Source organism: Typha angustifolia, chromosome 3 (assembly GCF_048772165.1).
Source record: "Typha angustifolia cultivar Huaian chromosome 3, ASM4877216v1, whole genome shotgun sequence".
Lineage (NCBI taxonomy): Eukaryota > Viridiplantae > Streptophyta > Magnoliopsida > Poales > Typhaceae > Typha > Typha angustifolia.
In genome coordinates, this window is record NC_133241.1 from 590,855 (window position 1) to 609,103 (window position 18,249).

General features: G+C 39.1%; 4 protein-coding genes across 4 annotated transcripts; 2 read left to right on the forward strand and 2 right to left on the reverse strand.

Moving 5' to 3' along the window:
• Positions 1-1,693: 1,693 nt before the first annotated feature.
• Positions 1,694-2,928, forward strand: LOC140780153 (NAC domain-containing protein 83-like). The gene is made up of 3 exons (XM_073125540.1): positions 1,694-2,150; positions 2,262-2,509; positions 2,610-2,928. The coding sequence occupies exons 1-3, from the start codon at positions 1,985-1,987 to the stop codon at positions 2,802-2,804; spliced, it is 609 nt and encodes a 202-aa protein (XP_072981641.1). The 5' UTR covers positions 1,694-1,984; the 3' UTR covers positions 2,805-2,928.
• Positions 2,929-7,205: 4,277 nt separating this feature from the next.
• Positions 7,206-9,587, reverse strand: LOC140758253 (uncharacterized). The gene is made up of 2 exons (XM_073094348.1): positions 9,369-9,587; positions 7,206-7,470 (listed from the first exon to the last, which is right to left on the reverse strand). The coding sequence occupies exons 1-2, from the start codon at positions 9,516-9,518 to the stop codon at positions 7,387-7,389; spliced, it is 234 nt and encodes a 77-aa protein (XP_072950449.1). The 5' UTR covers positions 9,519-9,587; the 3' UTR covers positions 7,206-7,386.
• Positions 9,484-15,595, forward strand: LOC140758251 (uncharacterized). Its single transcript, XM_073094347.1, has 9 exons — positions 9,484-9,617; positions 9,951-10,312; positions 10,947-11,109; positions 11,409-11,609; positions 12,597-12,839; positions 13,821-13,971; positions 14,124-14,186; positions 14,637-14,805; positions 14,875-15,595. Exons 2-9 carry the CDS (start codon positions 9,958-9,960, stop codon positions 15,234-15,236), a joined length of 1,707 nt encoding a protein of 568 aa, XP_072950448.1. The 5' UTR covers positions 9,484-9,617; positions 9,951-9,957; the 3' UTR covers positions 15,237-15,595.
• A 1,332-nt stretch (positions 15,596-16,927) lies between these two features.
• LOC140758310 (glutaredoxin-C3-like) lies at positions 16,928-17,466 on the reverse strand. Its single transcript, XM_073094415.1, has one exon. It carries the CDS (start codon positions 17,399-17,401, stop codon positions 17,027-17,029), a length of 375 nt encoding a protein of 124 aa, XP_072950516.1. The 5' UTR covers positions 17,402-17,466; the 3' UTR covers positions 16,928-17,026.
• Between the last annotated feature and the right edge of the window lie 783 nt (positions 17,467-18,249).

Consider the following 18,249-nt stretch of genomic DNA (forward strand, 5'->3'; position numbering starts at 1 on the left):
ATAAACCAAGCATAAATGTTTGGATTATGAATTTAAAATTGGCAAAACAACTCTTGTCACAAAACCCTAACTACAAATCCATTAAATCCAAAATGCTAATCTAGATTAATGTCCCCAAATATGTAATTAGGTATGGTCCACCCATGTGGTACTTACTCATTGCTTCCCCTCACAAGGCAAGAGTAGGAAATAGGAAGCTAAAAAGAACATTCCACCACTCAATCCTCTTAGTGCTTCTAACCCCTTTAAACTAAATTTTAATCTAAAGAAACACTAATCAAGGCACAAATAATTAGCCTGAAGAGCCCAAGAGATGGAGATGGTGTTGCTTCTCTTCTTCATTTAATTTGTAAATAGTTAGTGGATAGAAGAAATGAGGAAAAGCCAAAGGAAGGAAGCAAATAAATGGAAGAAAACAAAACCCTACATAAAGCACAATAATTGCACCTTTTTGGAGCCTCTCTTTTTACTCCAACAAGGTACAAACCGTCTTCAACTCCCACACGCAAACCACTTTGACCATAAAAATAATTAAATCAAAAACATATATATAAATATATAAATATATATATACATAAGTTGAGGATGAGAATACTTATTAATTATTTGAGAATATGATCTTTGTTTGCCCTTTTTCATGGTCTATTTTCACGTTATTATAATATCGATTAATTAAGCAAAAGAAAGGCAGTTTAGTTTCCCTTCTCCTTACGTCAATTAACAACCATACAAAGTCAAATGCCCAAAGCTAGCCCACAACATTTTATTGGCATTAGTACCCTTAGTGGCTCCCCTCTATACTAACAAGATATTTATATTATTCCTTTTATTTTTATAAAAATTATAATTAAATAATAATAATAATAAGTTTGAATAGAATTTTATCACTGTCAGGTCAAATGCTAGAGGGACGACACTTCGCTTTAGTTTCCTAGTGTGATGGAGGGCATTTAGGCCATTTGAGAGTTCCTCCAAAATTATGCTTCCTTAATTTCATACTTACGAATCATGGGAAAATCTCTTTGGTAGGCGGCAAATTTGTCATTTGCTTCAACTTCTTCCATCATAGTGGAGACATGTGGGTCCCAAGGGGCAATTCTTTAACTTAATTACAACTCTGCCCCCTACAGGAAAGAAAATAATACCACCTTAGATTCTAAATTTTTATATTAATTGTGAAATAGTAGACGAGAATATTTTGTTTTAAATTAATGAAGGATAGAGTTACAATTAAGAAGTTTGTGGAGGGAATAAATGCAAAAGAAACCTTTGTAATAACGGTAGATGCGAAGGGCAGTTTCGTCCGATCACTGGTCCAAAGGAGGCGTTGGTGCTCTCCAGCTGTAAGCGTGACGCCATTTTTTTTTTCCACTAAATACCCATCCCGAGACAAAGACCGGCTCCGTCATTTTTGTCTGGTAAATAGCATGTACAAGTAAGGGCATTTACGTCATTGTACATACTCAACTCCCGTACGTTTCCCCTACGACTGCTCCTCCCAAGAGGAGCCGTTTCCCCACCATACCGCGTGTGCACTTTTACTACACAACCCCCCTGATATTTTTATTTGTGATAAGATCCCAAAACACGCCCCCCCCCCCCCCCCCCCCTCCCCCCCTGCCTGATATTTAAAGAAACTCTTTTCTGCTTCCTTGTTCTAATAATATATTTCGGTCACCACGCATTTGTTTAAATGCGTCAAAGAGGAGAAGAAATGCTTGAGTCTAATTCACGCCACATGAGTCGTCGCGTTCTACCCGCAACCTCGCTATAAAGCCCCTAACCTTTACTTCCGTAGATACCCATCTCTCTACTTTCTCCCCTCTTCTCCTTCTCTCTCTTGCTGAAGCCATTCGTAGAGGAAAATGGCACATGGGTTCTCTTAGTCCGGCGGCCCATTTGGACCCAAAGGTGGTATAGGAGCTAGCTCAAAAACTCGTTGACAAACAATAGAGGAAGTGAGGTGATCTCTTCGGGTTGGTTCATGGATAAGCCGAGCTTGACGAGGCTACCTCCGGGATTCAGATTCCACCCAACTGATGAGGAGTTGGTTTCCCAGTACCTGAAGAGGAAGGTCCTCTCATGGCCATTGCCTTGTGCCATCATCCCGGAGATCGAGCTCTACAAGTACAACCCTTGGGATTTACCTGGTTAGTACTTTAAAGTCCTACCCTTTTGCCCTTCTACTGCTGCTACTTTCTAATAAGTGACCGTCTAATTATTTTACCACGATAAATTATATAACCGATGAATAATTTTAGGTGGGTGTGGAGAAGAGAGGTACTTCTTCAACCTCAGGGAGCCGAAGTTTCTCAGAGGCAATAGGTCGAACAGGTTGGCGAAATCCGGGTACTGGAAGGCAACGGGGAAGCAGAAGGAAATCTTCGCCGCTTCTGGGTGCAGCCAAGTGGTTGGTCTGAGGAGATCGCTCGTCTTCTACCAAGGGAAAGCCCCGAGAGGGACGAGGACGGATTGGGTCATGCACGAGTACCGCCTCGCTCATCTCCACGTGAGCTTTGCTCCCTCCTTCCAAGCTTTCCCCTTTCGCTTCTCTTCCTGGCATCCTTTTTATCTTTTTGAGTCCTAAACGATTGGGTTTTTGTTTGCAGAGTGGTTGGGTGCTCTGTCGCATTTTTAGGAAGAAGAGAGCTGCTACCAAGATGGAAGAACCCGAGGTCGAACACCATGTGGGCTTGATCGATTTCATGCGAAGAAGGCCTTCATCCCCATCCGTATCAGATTCGAGCTGTGTCACGGAGATCTCCGACGAGTCTAGTGGAGGAGATGAAACAAGCAGCACTTAAATTAGAGAGCTCTTTGCTCACATGTATCAAAAACCCAATCCCCCACCTCTCTTCCCTCTTCTTTTTTTTTCCAACTCGGAATCCCAACATGAATAAACTTGAGCTTAGGAAAAATTTGTATCTATACTCTTTGTGACTCTTACTTTTTCTAATCACCAAAGTTAGTTTGATACAAGAGAGCAACCATTAATTTATCTCTCCAACATCTCGACATAAATATTGCAGCACAATGTGCAGATGAGAAGAAAGAGGACTGACTGCATATATAATAAGAACTTAGCAAACACACATTACCTACGTGGCTTGTGAAAGAAAAAGGTTGATTATTTTATCACTCAATTTGTATGTATGTATGTATACAGGTCTACATAAAAAAATAAATTAAATACATTGGATATTTTTTATAAAAGAAAATGTAATTATAATGGAAGAAAAGAAATGAGGTGGTGAGAGAGAGAGAGAGAGAGAGAGAGTAGACGAGAGCTGGTCAAAGGCATCTGGGCCCAGGACACAAACACATCTTGGTCAAGAATATTTTGCATAGATTTTGCTTTGACAAGAGAGAGAGAGAGAGAGAGAGAGAGAGAGAGAGAGAGAGAGAGAGGATCACATCACATCAGACTAAGACCCATGATTTAAATGTGCTGGTTTGTTAAACCGAATGTCTGGACATCGTAAAAATGAAGCAATCTCTGACGATTAAGGATTTGCCTCGAGAAATTACAACGAGTTAATGATCCTACTATGTCTGCTTTGATGGACATTCCCTATATTATTAGCCACTTATATTGATGAATAAGTTAAAGATTAGTCTATGATTAGGACAAGGAAAAGTACATCAACATAAAGAAATTGACAATAATAGTTTAGTTTAGAACCACTTTTGTTGGCTTCGGTACAAAATTATACGTTATCGATGAGGTAGCCTACAAGGATTATCCATCTTACACCATAAACATTTTTCTCATATTCAGCCAATTGTACCTAAATCACTATCATTATAATACAAGCAATGGTCAGTTTAATCTCCACTTGTCGATTAACCTCAAGGAAGCCTACTAAACCTACATATACGTGAGGATAAACCCCCTGCCTAACCCTGTCTAATTGGTATGGATAATGACAAATCAGAGGGTTTCTTATCCAGGAGGTTATTCCACCATCTTATTCACTCGTATTGGCTTCATGGCATACAACTACAAAACGACTCCTCAGTAGGGAGCGGGAAGTTGTGAACTGATTGGTTTATCTGTAGAACTAAGTTTGGAAATAAAATTCTATCTAATTTCTCCAACTTAGTATCGTTATAATTTATCCTTATTCTTCTAATCGAAAATAAAAAAGAAGTAGAAAAAAGAAAAGATAATTACCATCCTTTTCCCTTATTATAGGTCCCCAACTTTTATTCTAAAAGAATTCATAAAGTCTCCACCTTTATTCTATTACAGCAATCAAACAGGATAAAGGAGGAGAGATATCTACGTACTAAACATAGGCTGATTAAGTACCATGAAGCAGTTAAAGAAAAAAGAAACTAGGTAGGTGATCAACAATGGAAATTGCTTTTGAACCTAAACTATTCTAACTTAACTTACAAACACTTTACAAACATTCTACAAATACTTTTGACATGGCATCATTATCTCCATTAATATGTAAACGGACATAAGGATGCCACATCAAAAAAGTGTTTGTAGAATGTTAAAAGTATAGAATTACTCAGATACCAGACCCCAAAAATTTAATAGGATGGAGTACTTGCTGAAACAATGATATAAATGCTCTCACAATGGGCTGCAGTGTGTAAGATGGAACTCCTACATCGAAAGCATTAATATAATTTGGCAGGTTTCTCTAATCCAAGACAGCCTAATTAATGCGTGGGGGCAGTCAGAAATAAACAATAAATGAGAAAGTAACACAAGTGCAGAGGCAATAGTGGAAGCATATGAAAACTACACATCTCAGAACAAAAGATATAAATAAAGGTTTTTAAGAAATTTTATCCCTATGGAATGGATAATTATTCTCCAAATAGTTTAATTTAAACGAGTAAGACAATGATAGATCCATAAACTCCATAGACTTGAGATATATTTACTCTTGGACGGCACTATAAAACAGTAGTAGTGTTGGGCAGTGCATTAGTATGCAAAAGATGACACACACGAAGTTCCTTGTTACTGGCAATCAACCATATATAACAAAGTCTTTCATCTTAAGCCTAATTCTTAATTAGTGGGGACCTCATGTCTTTGTACTTATACCATGCAAATGGAAATTAGTCAATAACAATGACAACAAAAAAAAGTAATTATTGATGATAATGATCAACGCAATATATTAAACATGAGTTTATTGACTATTAAGATTAGAGTCTTACCTTGTAACTGCTTCTAACTCTATATATCTTTCAACATTTACTTGGAAATGAAGAACTTGATTCTAAACTCTAAAGACAGTACAAAAGAGTAGTAGATTTAAACCACAATAGACACGAAAACTTTGCAAAAGTGACATAGGATGATTAGGAGGATGGAAAGGTAAGCAAGTTAAAAAGATTAAAACGTGTAGAATTGGTGCCACCTCATATCAGTAAAAATAAAGAAAGCCTGACGAGAATAAAATAGAAAAGGAACTGCCGACCAAAGTTTCTTGTGAGTGTAGCTTTGGGATCATCAGCCAACTCCAACTAAAAGATTGGGAAGTTCGTTCACGACACCACATATGCTTCTTTTCTCAACTCCAAATTCAATGAAAGCTCCCTTGTTCCCTACTTTGACCATTCCAAAGGTAAGTCACCCTCAACAAATATAGACAAAGACCATGAAAAGATGACCCGATAACCCGATAACAGAACAAAAAAAAACCCAAGCTCACTATCATGATACACCAAGCACCTATTATAGATGCAGGCATACAATCCTAGGAAAGAATAAGCCAAAAATCATGAATTGATGCATAAATATAAAAACTCAAATGTCAAAAAAAAAACAAATTTGTACCACAAAATCAGGATCAAATGAAAACGGGTTAGGCTGTCAGGGTTTCGATCTACCCGTTTACACCCGGCAGGAGTGTGTAGTTGGATTGCTGACTTGGATGTTCTCGTCATCCATGATGTGGGCCGGCAGGCATAGCAGAACTTTTCAATTGTTTAACCTGTGGAATGCGTCAACTAACCACCATCTGATGAGCAATTTGAGAAGAACAAGAAAAGCAAGACATCATTGATGTTCTAGGAGATCAAGTTGAGAGTTGAATATATTGGTAGTTTGATCACTGAAAGGACAGTGGGGACTCTGGGCAGTTGGAATTGTGCAGTTACCCAGCATGTGAACAACTCATAAAGATGCCCCCCTATGCAAGCAAGCAAAGAAATGAAACAAAGAAGGAAGTAGAGGCTAGATTTGTACAGCACATGCTGTAATTAGAACAAACCTAACATGAACATATAGACAAGGAGGTGGGAGTGGGCATCAATTGAGAAAAAGATGCAGAAAATATATCAAAGATGTGGTTTAGATAAGTTGGCAATCCTTGATGCAATTCTCAAGAATGGTCTATGATATGCCACATAAAAGATAAAGATCCACAATAAAAAAAAAAATTACTTGGGCATACTGATTTGTAAGTCATGAGATCTCATAGTTAGGAATATGGCACCAAACAGCTCAAAAGTCTAAAATAGATTTGATATGGCAGACTCTAAATATTTGTAATATAAAGAATGATATAGCAACACTCACTGTATGCCTATTTTGGCAAGTTTTCTCACTTTATACAAATTTAATCATAGCTGAAAAATAAACAGAAGAAAATTACCAGAAAACATCTAACCTATTGTAATAATGTTGACAACCAGAGAAAAGGTTATGTACTCTAAAACTGGAGAAAATATCAGCAATTCAACATCATTAGCATAAAAGTTATAAGATGTCGAGATTCCAGAAACCTGGCACTGATCAGACAGGTCACAAGGGCGTTAGTTGAAACTATCTATTCTTGGCAAAGAAGACCTCTTCATACATGGATGGCTATTGCAAGCATAGTAATGAGTATAAAAGACTACCTAGAGGCAGCAATCTTTTTGTTCTGCATTCCAAAGTTTCTAACCACAATATACAGAAATACCGGAAACATACGACACCAACTGATTTATGAAGATCTCACATTAACCATATGAAGTGAAATAATATCTAGATCAACTCTGTATTTCACAGAGGAAATATTCAGATAAACTACTAGGCAGCATGTTATGGACCAACTACCAAGGCAGTTGATTTTATGATAGCCAAACATCACAAGAATTTAAATAAATAAGGAAGCAGTTACAAACAAACAGAAAACTCAGAGCAAGAAGAGAAGTTAGGAAGTAACAAGCTTTAACAGAAAAAACCAGAAGCCAGCAACAGAGATATATATTATAGCAAAAAATTCTATGTCCTCTTGATCAAAGGACAAGCACTCCTTTTTTCACTTAAAAGCCACACAGAAAGATAGTGCGCTATAACTGGAAGCAGAAAAGTGAACCCTTGGTGGCTCATCAAAGTCTTAAGCTCATTGACTAGTGGTTTACAGGCTACTGATTTCCTTCAATTGCAGAAGCAGTGCTTGATGTTTTCTGAGATTCTGATTCAGTGCAAGCCCTCAAAACTGCCTCATTCTGCAACAAGATGCAAATTAGAGTTCTTGGACAAATGATTATTTGAAGGCAAAATAAAGAAACCCCTCAAAAGTTCAATTTGTATGTCCTTGTGAAACTTAAATAATATATAATTCTATGAAATTTCCAGTCATGATTTATCACAGGAAAAATGTTGCGAACCACATGATAAATACTCTGCACTAGTATCAAGTTATTTCTGCCTCTATGATCACTATTGACAATTACAACATAAATTACTTTATTATCAGAAAAAGCCAATCAAAGGGCTGCCCAATGCAACAGACATGGACATTGAGGAAAACAATGACTTTCAGTATAACAGCACAACTATTTTGAGTCATACATGTGTTTAACCTCCAATTGGCTTTTCACATGTTTCTCCTTATATAGCTATCTTTTCTATCATACCCTCAAGCCTCTCACCCTTATGCCTAGAATGAAATTCACCATCATGTTCTTAATTTCATGTCCATTGCATGATTTACCAGTATTTACTTAGGGAGTTCATATTGCTATATCTAATCCTTATAACTTACGACCATTTTATTTTTTTCCTTGGACTAGCTTTATTTAGTTGCCTAGCTGATAATGGGCTGAAACTAGCAGCTCTGATATTAATCAGGTTAAAGACAAAAACATTAAATTATAAAAAATAATACATGTTAGCCAAATGCACTTTGTACTATTAAGTTATAATCTCAAAATCAGAAAAGAAGAATAAAATTGTATAACACAGAGATGTTGGTTGTATCTGTTTAGATATCATTGGCAGATAAGCTCAATGATGCAAATAATTTGACAATCAACCAAACCTTATTGTTTTCTCCTAACTTCACCAAAATTCCAGATCGACCAATACAATACCTCAATTCAAAGATTTCTTTTGTGGATTTCAACGAGTAAGAACTCTTAAATGTCAGTGGGTATTTAATATCACCCATCACACACAAAAGATTTTAGGGCACCAACAATGTGATTGATTTGACTTTTTAGCCCATTCTGCAATTTTCTTTTATAGGATCCTTTTTCCCTTTTACTTATAGGTATGATTGAAAGAACTGCCAAAAGTAGCTAAGCACCAGAAGACACTGAGTTAACTTCATATCTTGTAAAGAAGGGCATTGTAAAGGACAGATTATCTTCTACAACCATAAAGCCATAAAGCCATAACTCTAGCTAGGTAGTAAAAACTCAATATACAAGAATGCAGAGCTTAATTTATAAATAGCATTGCCCATAACTCAATATCCTTGCCACATGTTGGGCCTCCCATAAGTAGAGGGCTTCTTCATCAAACATTCAATTGTCTACAAGTTTATGTCTGATATCACTACCTAACTATGATCAAACTAAATTAAATTTGCAGCTAATGCCAAACTAGAAAACTCACTATATACATGTACCTAAACATAAATGTCCACAAAACTGATCAAAAACTTCAATTGTGAGAATCAATTTTTGTATGGAATGCACATTCTGCATCCCCACTAGCTTCAGCAATCCTCATTTCTCTGTCGCCACACATAAATCCAAATCCTTCATTCTACATCATTATATCCACAATCCCCAAGGAGGTTAACATCAAACAAGATCGACGACTCCAAGGTTTCCCTTGCCTTCTAAAGCAGCACGGCACCATAGCTACTACGCAAGACACGGATCACGACTCGATCTCGGTTGACTAAATACCTTAAGAAAGCATCGAATCCACCATTCCACATAAATCACCCGATTACCGTATCTTGTAGGAATAAGTGCACGAAACCTAACTAGAGCCAGAAGATTGGACAAATCGAGATTCGATTGTATTCGGTAAGCCTCGTAAGCAAGCATCAAATTCCAGCAACATACACTGGATTACCCAAACCCTAGAGACGGAAGAATTTAGGGTTCACCTGCCAAAGGCGCCGGAGGCGCTTCTTGGCGTTGGCCTTGCGGGTGGTAGTGAGCTTGATCCGCTTCCAGAGGAGACCGGGGGAGTTGTTCCTCTTCACCACCTCGAGCGCCCGCGTCCCAAAAAACGCACCCAGGAAACCGCCGCTCATCTCGCTCTGGGGAAGACGGAGAACGAAAGCGGAGATGGGCGTCGTCGAGAAGGGTTCTTGCAAGGGTTCTAGGTTGTACTTGCACGTGCAAAGACCGTGGTAAAAACCTCAATATTACATTTCACACCCTATATTTTCACAAATTTGTGATGGACATCCCATCTTTTTTCAATATTTTATATTTTAAGTCCTATATTTTGCACTTTATTCTAAAAAGACACTCTCGGTTAACAAATTTGCATTTTGATGAGACGTATAATTTGGATTTTCAAAAAGACTATATTCTGAAAACACCCTGTATTAATAATATTTTTGTTTTAGCTCCCGGATTATTCGTTATATGTTAAGAAGTGTAAGAAAGGTCTTTAAATGCAAATTTGCGGAGAGAGTCTGAAAACCCCGATCCGATCTCACTCCCAAGATTTCTCTCAGTTGAGCCATGGGCCATGCCGGCGTTCCATCTCGGAAGCGTAACCGACTCCTCCGAATCACCCGATCAATCCTCCTCGTCGGCGCCGTCTCCACCGCCGTCCTCTTCCTAGTCCGGGTCTCCTCCACCCACGTCAAACTCCCCTCCCACGCCGCCGATGATCTCCTCCATCGCCGCCTCGAGGATATCCCCGTCCAACCTCAAACTCCAGAAGAAGGGGACGAGAAGGAGGAGGTGGAGGTGGGAGGGAGTAATAGGGCTTCTTGCGCCACCGTGGAGGAGATGGGCGAAGCATTCGCCAAAGGATCAGAGAAGGAAAGCTTAAGGGTTAGGGAGGTCATCAAGCGCCACTTCGATCTCCATGGTAACCGCCTAGTTATGAATGCTAAATTCCAGTTGTGTGGAGAATCACTCATTCTTGTTGCCGTTTTGAACTTGGTTTAGTTTACTTATCTCGCACTATTTTTAATTCAAGGCACCACTTTTTGTATAAATGGGTCAACTTTAGAGCTATGATAATATTGTTACTTCAATTAGAAGATCTTTAATTACCATTTCGTGATAATTCCATTTGTTTGTTAGGTGTTAATGTTATTAGTCTCAGTCAACCACGTCGTTCATCATATATGGAAAAAGGAAGTGCTTGATTATATAATGCTGAGATTCTTCTGGCAAGTGAGATGTAGATAGTTTTGGCAATACCTTATACAAAATATAAACTGTAAAGCCTTGCAGATATTGAACAAACTGCAACTTTGGGAAATAATAGAGTTCCGGATATTACTTACTTTCACATGTTTCCCATTTATACCATTTGACTGAATTCAGCATATCTATCACTGTGTACATATAATATAGACATCAGAATTTTAGAAAGCATGAAATGAATGACTTCGTATATTCAGAACATGCAACGAGCAGTCTAGTTTGAGTAGGTAAACTGTGATTCCAGAAGTAGGTAGGGAGTTCGATGTTTACTTGTTTAATTAACTTGTCAGGAGCTGCCAGAGTTCGAGAGCTTACTGCACACCAGTTTTGCAGACAAGGCTTTGTGATAGGGAAAGCATCAGAAGCAGGGTTTGGGAATGAAATGTACAAGATTTTAACTGCAGCAGCCTTAAGTGTTATTTTAAATCGGTCCTTGATCATCGGGCAAACCAGGCATATAATTCTATCTCAAGTTGTGTATCATTTTTTGCAGTGGAATCATTATTTAGTACTTGTGTGGTTTTTGTGAAATATCTGCATTTGTTTATTTTTCTTGAGAAATATTTTGGCTTTATTTAATGTACAGAGATGATGGTACTATCTTAGGTTCTCTTGTATGTACAGATAAATACTCCTAATTATTGGAATTATCATTCTCTTATTGCAAAACATATATGTTGCCAATGAGTTTGCTTCTTGTGACCTAAAAGTTCCGCTGCAGGTGATGTTGATAAATAGAATCTTCTTTGCAGGGGATTATATCCTTTTGGAGAGTACATTTCTTATACCAACCTTTCATTTACTCTGGGAGAGGTCAAGCATTTATGGAGGAAGAATGACTGTGCCAGAAAGTATGGCAAAAACCTGAACATTAGAGTGGACAATTTTGAAAATCCAAGGGAAACAAATGTTCTTTGCAGTGATTGGAATCTTTGGAAGCATCCCATTATCTGGTAAGTTCTAATTGCATGCTTTATAGGATTGTATAGGAAGTTGCTGGGATGACTGTTTCTGAAACAGAAAAAAAGAAAAGAAGTGGAATAGTCATTTGAGCTTTCCAAAAATCACAATTATTTTTTCCATTTCTTCCTATTTCTGGTGGTTTCTTTTTCAAAACTTGGAGCCTTACATCTACATGTGCTACTCTTTAAACATGGTATTTTCTTTTTTCCATTGATGCCAAATAGAACAATTCAATAGAATAGGCCATGTTTTTGTGCTTCTTTATGAAAGTCTATTATGTTCTTCTGAGAATTCTTCGATTTGCTTTTGTTGATGGAAATGCTCTGCAGGGGGAAGATGTGTTACTTCCCTCTGCTAGCGTAAGCAGAGTGAAACATAAAGAAAAACTTTGATTCCATATTGAGTTGTTCATTATTTAGTAGGAGAGTTGAAATTTGTGTATGTTAGATCTCGTCAGCATATCAAGTCATAGTAAGTTGGAAATTAGCTCGGCATTTATGAGTCTTAATTGGAACTATTCAGCAAATTACTTGGAATTCATCCTGATTGAATTAGATTCATCTTCTACAACCTCTTAATTAAGTTTGTAAGGCTAATTATTTTATCAGCAGAAAAGAACTCATATGATAGAATGCACTTGCCAATTGTCATTAGTATGCTGAAAAGAAATTTTCTGTCTATAGTTTGTAATCACATACCCAAGAACTCTTATTTCTTGTGCTTAAAGATAACTGCTGGTATTTTATGAGTTTCTTGCATAATCTTTCTGACTAACACTGGTTTATGGCTAAATGCATATGATTTTATTTTTCTCTAGTTTTTCCTATTGGCTTTATTCTCCTGAGCTGTTCACTAGCTTCTTCTTTCTGACCTATTTGTGATATTATAGTAAGAGAGAAGTTATTTCTGCCAGACATTGAAAAACTGCTCGGTATTTAATTGAAATAAACAAATCACTTTTTAATATACAATGGCAGGTTTCAAGGTACAACAGATGCAACTGGGATTCAGTTCTTTTTGAAGAATGTACATTCCGGAATGAGGAGATCAGCTTCTATTCTTTTTGGGGAGCTGGACTCTCTTCAATCTAGGCCTAATGTGTTTGGGGAGCTAATGAGAGCAATAATATCACCTTCTCAAGCAATCATAGAGGCTGTTAATTGGGTTCTAAATGGTGCAGATCCAGACATTGCGTTGCACATGCGCATGCTGAGCAACAGGTAGTTGTTCTAAGATAATAACTTCTACTTCCCCCTCCTCTGTTGCCGCTGCTGTCAGAGGGACATCTCTGGGTATTTCTGTAATGTGTCGTTGTTTGTGCACTTCTATACGCCAGCGCTTTTCTGCCTCCGTCTTTTGTCTTACCTTATCTCCCTGTTTATTTAGAGATATATCCACTCGGTCCATTTGGCTTTTTTGGAGGGAGGAACAAACAATACAACAGAAGTAATAGTTGGAAAAATAGGTTAAAATTGGAATAATTTCAAATAAGAAAATACTCTTGAATTAGATTGAATGTTTTTAATCATCTGAAGTGCATATGTCATGCTTTCAAGTCCTATAGCTTGTAGTAAGTTGCTTATGCATGCTATTCATTCTTGAAAGATCCTTCAAAAAGGATCAACAGATGAAATAATCTTCCGTTTTGTTTACTTCGTGCTGTTTTGAGTCACACTAGTTGGATCCTTCTCAATACATGCTATTCTAGCCCTCAGTCTATTTAGTATTTACCTATTGTGCTTTTAGTAGATTTGTGATATTAATGAGAAGTAGAGAATACTTTTGTTCATACTCGGGATAAAATCACATCTCCCTTTAGTTTAGTTAGTGTATTTTAGTTTAATAGAAAAAGATTGTGAGAAGGGTTGATGGTGTGTGAGTAACTCAGCCTCCTGCTATAATAGAAGCACTTTTTCCTAGGTTTTGTTCTCTTCTTTGAGGAAGTAAGTATTTTATTCCCATGGGCAGAACTTAATGGTTTCTGCAATGAAATTGGGTGAAGCATTGACCTTTTCTCAACAATAAAGATCTGATCTCTTCTTTATTGAAAATATTTTGGAAGATAGTGTTGGGTATTTTTAGAGAATTATTATTTCCTTTTCTTGACTTCCATCAGAACCATGTTCAACTACATGTATTAGACTCATTTGGATTATGATGACTAGTAATGGTTCAGTATAACTTTTCTTTTGTGGTTTAAGGTCTGTACGAGCAACTAAAGCAGCTGTTGAGTGTATTAAGAGAGCCCTCGCTGGTATTCACCAACCAAGCTCAAGACCTCGAGTGGTTTTGGTTTCAGATACACCTTCATTTATTAGAGAGATTACACCGTACCTCACTGATTTTGCGGAGGTAGATGAGTTTGATCAAATATATTTTTTTGTTCAATTTATTCTGTTTTAAGTACTCTCAAGCTCTTGTTTATCAGGAGACTATTTATTGCATAAAATCAATATCTAGCTTTCTGACAAAATTAAGCATATATTTTCTACTTCTCCATGCAGGTACTTTATTTTGACTATGAGTTGTTTGAAGGGAATAGTTCTGGAATAATCAAACCATACCAGGTATGCCATTTTATATTCTGGGATCTTTTGATACCTGAGATTTGATGAAATAGACTCTCTCCACTCATTTGTTAGAGGTTCCATCATTCTGCTAGTGTGTCCAACTGGCCTTGTGAGTCTACCGTCAAGCATATCTTGTTTTTGACTGTCTTACCCAGGGATTTCCACCCTGATTTCTTTAAGTTGACGACAGGCGGTCACAATTTTTGTCCTTGACTTTTCCTGATAGGATATTAACAGGCAACGACTTGTAAGCATTTAAAAGTTTGGTGCGAGATTTATGAATGATTGATTGCATCTGGTGAATGCTTTCTCCGTCTATTGAAGTGGTCATGTTTACTGTGATGTGCTGAATAGTTCCTCTTTGCTATGAATTTGCATACCTTTGCCTTTGTTGAAATCATTTCATCAGAACAGTTCACACAATCAAACTAAAGTTTCTTCTTTCAGACCTTAAATTTTAGAGTGAAGGACTGGGGACCAGCACCAAGATGGGTAGCATTTGTGGATTTCTTTCTAGCATCACGCGCCAAACATGCTGTAGTTTCTGGAGCGCACCGCCGTGTAGGAACGACCTATGCTCAGTTTATTGCAGCATTAGCTGCAGCCAATCGGCATGGTACTACACTCATCCCGTTCACATCTTTATAACTTAGGTAAGCTGATAACCAACCTTCTGATCTACCAGGTGAAGATCCTGCAGGCTCCAACTTCTCATTCCTCAGCAGCTTTCAGAGTAACCTGTTAGCCAATGGTCTCAGCAATCAGATTGGCTGGGGTCACATCTGGAATAGATTCGCCGGACCTTTGAGCTGCCGCCATCAGCCGCACCAATGTGCATTCACACCCCTCCTCCCACCGGCATGGTGGGACGGTGAGTGGCAGAGCCCTATTTCTCGTGACATACAAAGATTACTGGCGTACGGCATCAGCCTCACGGGTACCGGTGAGGTCATCGAGAGCAGCCTCCAATCATTTTGCAAATCTAGGAAAGATCATGTGCAAACCTTGCACATCCTCGGCCAATGCCAGAACTCAAAGTGCATGTGATGCAACAGTTTCCGGGCATGCCTTGGCATTGTTGTACACTTCCAAGAGTCCTCAAAATGCACCCGCATCACTTACTATCCCAGTGAATGTACATTACAAATTTTGATAGCATTCTCCAGCGGTGAGCAAGAGATTCACTTCTCAATCTTCGAATGTGCCATGTTTAAATTTCTTTGGGCTGCTGAGAGATACGGCCGTTGGTGCAGTGGCCTACATAACATAAGATGAGAGTTTTTGACTGTTATTAGTGTACCTACCAAACAATATACCCAACTTGATGAGTTACAAATTTATTTACTCTACTAGTTGAGTCTATGTATGATAAGTCTCTCTAAATCAGGAAGTTTATTGAATATAAATTATTTTTCTTGAGAGATTTTTGGCACGTACTAACCAACTCTACTAGAGTTGGTAGGTGTTTTGCTTATGACCAAGGAGGTCATGAGTTTAACTCCAACCCTAAATAATATTATGGAAAAATTGTTTGGTGGTTGGTAGTTTGGTGGCTTGACTCGATTCGGTTGACTACTCAGCAGTACGGTTAGCTTAAAAGAACAGCTTGGTGGCGACGCATATGGCTTGAAGCTTAGACTAAACAGTAAAAAGTTCGGTAGGATCTAAAATGTCTCTGTATCTAAGAAGGATTGGTTCTTTGTCAAACTCATATCTAGCCTTCGGGCTCATGAATAATAAATAAATAAATTGGCACGCATAGAATAAGCAAATATTATCGACTATTGAATAAAACTAGTGTCTCGTAGAGCAATTCTCATTAACTTTAAAAAAGAACAAAACTGGGTAAAAATGCTTACGTGGCGGCCATAAGTTATCTATCATCTAAAATAGTCATAAACTCGATAAGATGACGCCCTTTTACTAAACTTCTCGTTAGCAGTTAGACGGATCCAGAAAAATTGTCCTTTGATCTATATACACTAGAAAGGATTACTTGTTTATTAGTTGCTGCTCAGATGGCCGTGTCCGACACGTGGCGCAATCTCGTCACAGTCGCTTTTTTAGCTTCGCGATCCCCTCTCGCGACACGTGGCGCGATCCAGGAAGATTGTCCCGTGATCTACTGCAAAGGATTACTTGTTTATTCAAACGACCTTTGTTCGACACGTGGCGCAATCTGGTCACGGTCGCTTTTTGGCTTCGCGATCCGCGCTCGCGTGCGCTCCGCCGCAGCGGATTACGCGGTGACGGCTCCAACTGCCTCACTCTTCCTCGTCTCCCTTACGTGGCGAGACGTCATGAGTTGGACCGACAGATTTGTCGGCCCACGCCGAAAAAATTTTCTCCGTCGTACGGAAAAGCTTCGGAAACGGCGTCGCTGACGCCATCGCTGGAAGCTCGACGTGGTGACGAAGCATTCGTCTTAACGTTCCACAACAACTACCCAAACCTACCTAAAATGGACATACGTTGCAGTTAATACACTCGAACAGTTAGTTAGTTAGTTGGTAAAAGAATATTTGGACATTATAATGGAAAATGCGAAGCAACAATTTTTTTTTTTTTCTTAATCCTTTCGAGTTCTTGATATCTATACACCAAGCTAACCATCAAACCGAATTATAACTCCAAACACACTCCAAACTCACTCACTCATCTCCGATCTTAATTACTACCCCAAACATCGGTGCCCAAAACGGAGGGAGTAGTATAAAAAGACCACCAAGCCCTCCCCATCCCCTCTCTCTCTCTCTCTCTCTCTCTCTCTCTCTCTCTCTCTCTCTCTCTCTCTCTCTCTATACCTTTGAAAAGACGAAAAAGCCCAGGAAAAGCAATCAGAGCCAGAGGGCGCCGGCCTCCTTGAGGAGGGGCACGAGCGTCCCGTTGATGTGGGAGGCCATGACCATGTCCATGGCCCCCACGAGCTTCCCGCCGATGAATACGACGGGGAGGGGCGGCGGGCCGGCGGCGCCGACGAGGCGGGCGAGGGCGCGTTCCATGTCCCTGCCACGTGGGTCCTCGTCGAGCTCGTACACAGTGGGATGGACCCCCATGCCGCAGAAGAGCCGCTTCACCGCGTGGCACATGCAGCACGTACTCAGGCTGAACACCACCACGGCGCTCTCCGACGCCAGCCGCTCCACGCGCTCCAGGGGGTCTGCACGTGACTGCCGCACGTACCAGTACTCCGGCGCCGACTCGTACTGCATTCTTACCGGAGCTGGTGGAGGAGGAAGAGGAGGAGGGTGTTGTTGCCTTTTGGAGGAAAAGTTTGACGAGAGATGGGGATGAGTTGGGGGAGTATTTATAGAGGACAGGGGTGGGGGCATTCCGGGGCAAAAGAAATAAGAAGATAAAAGTTCGAGAGAATGGTAGAATGGGAAGAGACGTCACCCCAAGCCGAAGTGATAAAAATAAATAAATCTACGTAGAGAAAAATTGCATTTCAGTCCCCATAATATTACGAATTTCCTCTCGAAAAAACAAGTTTAATTCTGATGGAATAAATTCATAACTATACAGGATGTTAAATGCAAAGAAATGGGGTTGAGATATACGTATACTACGATCCACAACCTTTATTTAATGCTTAATTTATTAGTGCCGAGCTGTGTGAGAATTTTGCGTTTTGAACCTCGAGAAATATTTTGTCTCACACTTTCCTATGTCATCCATGGACATCCCAACACTTTTGAGGGCTTCAATAGAATTTTTCATTCCTGGGCATGCTTGATTATTGTTCTCCAATTCTAAAGTTACCTACTTTGTTGTAAATAGTATAAAATCATGGGACGTATAAATTGTGCGACAAAGTGTGCAGCCTTTCACAGGGGAAGGATGTTAAATTGTTGGGCAATAGCGGCTGTTCTCGTCCTTGTTGTCGCCCGGGGGTCTACATATAAAGTCTCCCTACTAAAAAGGGCCAACATGCATTTTTTCCGCTATCCTAAAAAGATTACACACATGACCTTTTTCACTTTACCCCCTCTCTTCCTTTTATTTTATGTACGACTATATTCATGCACCTCTTCTTTTCCCTTTATTTACTAATATGAAT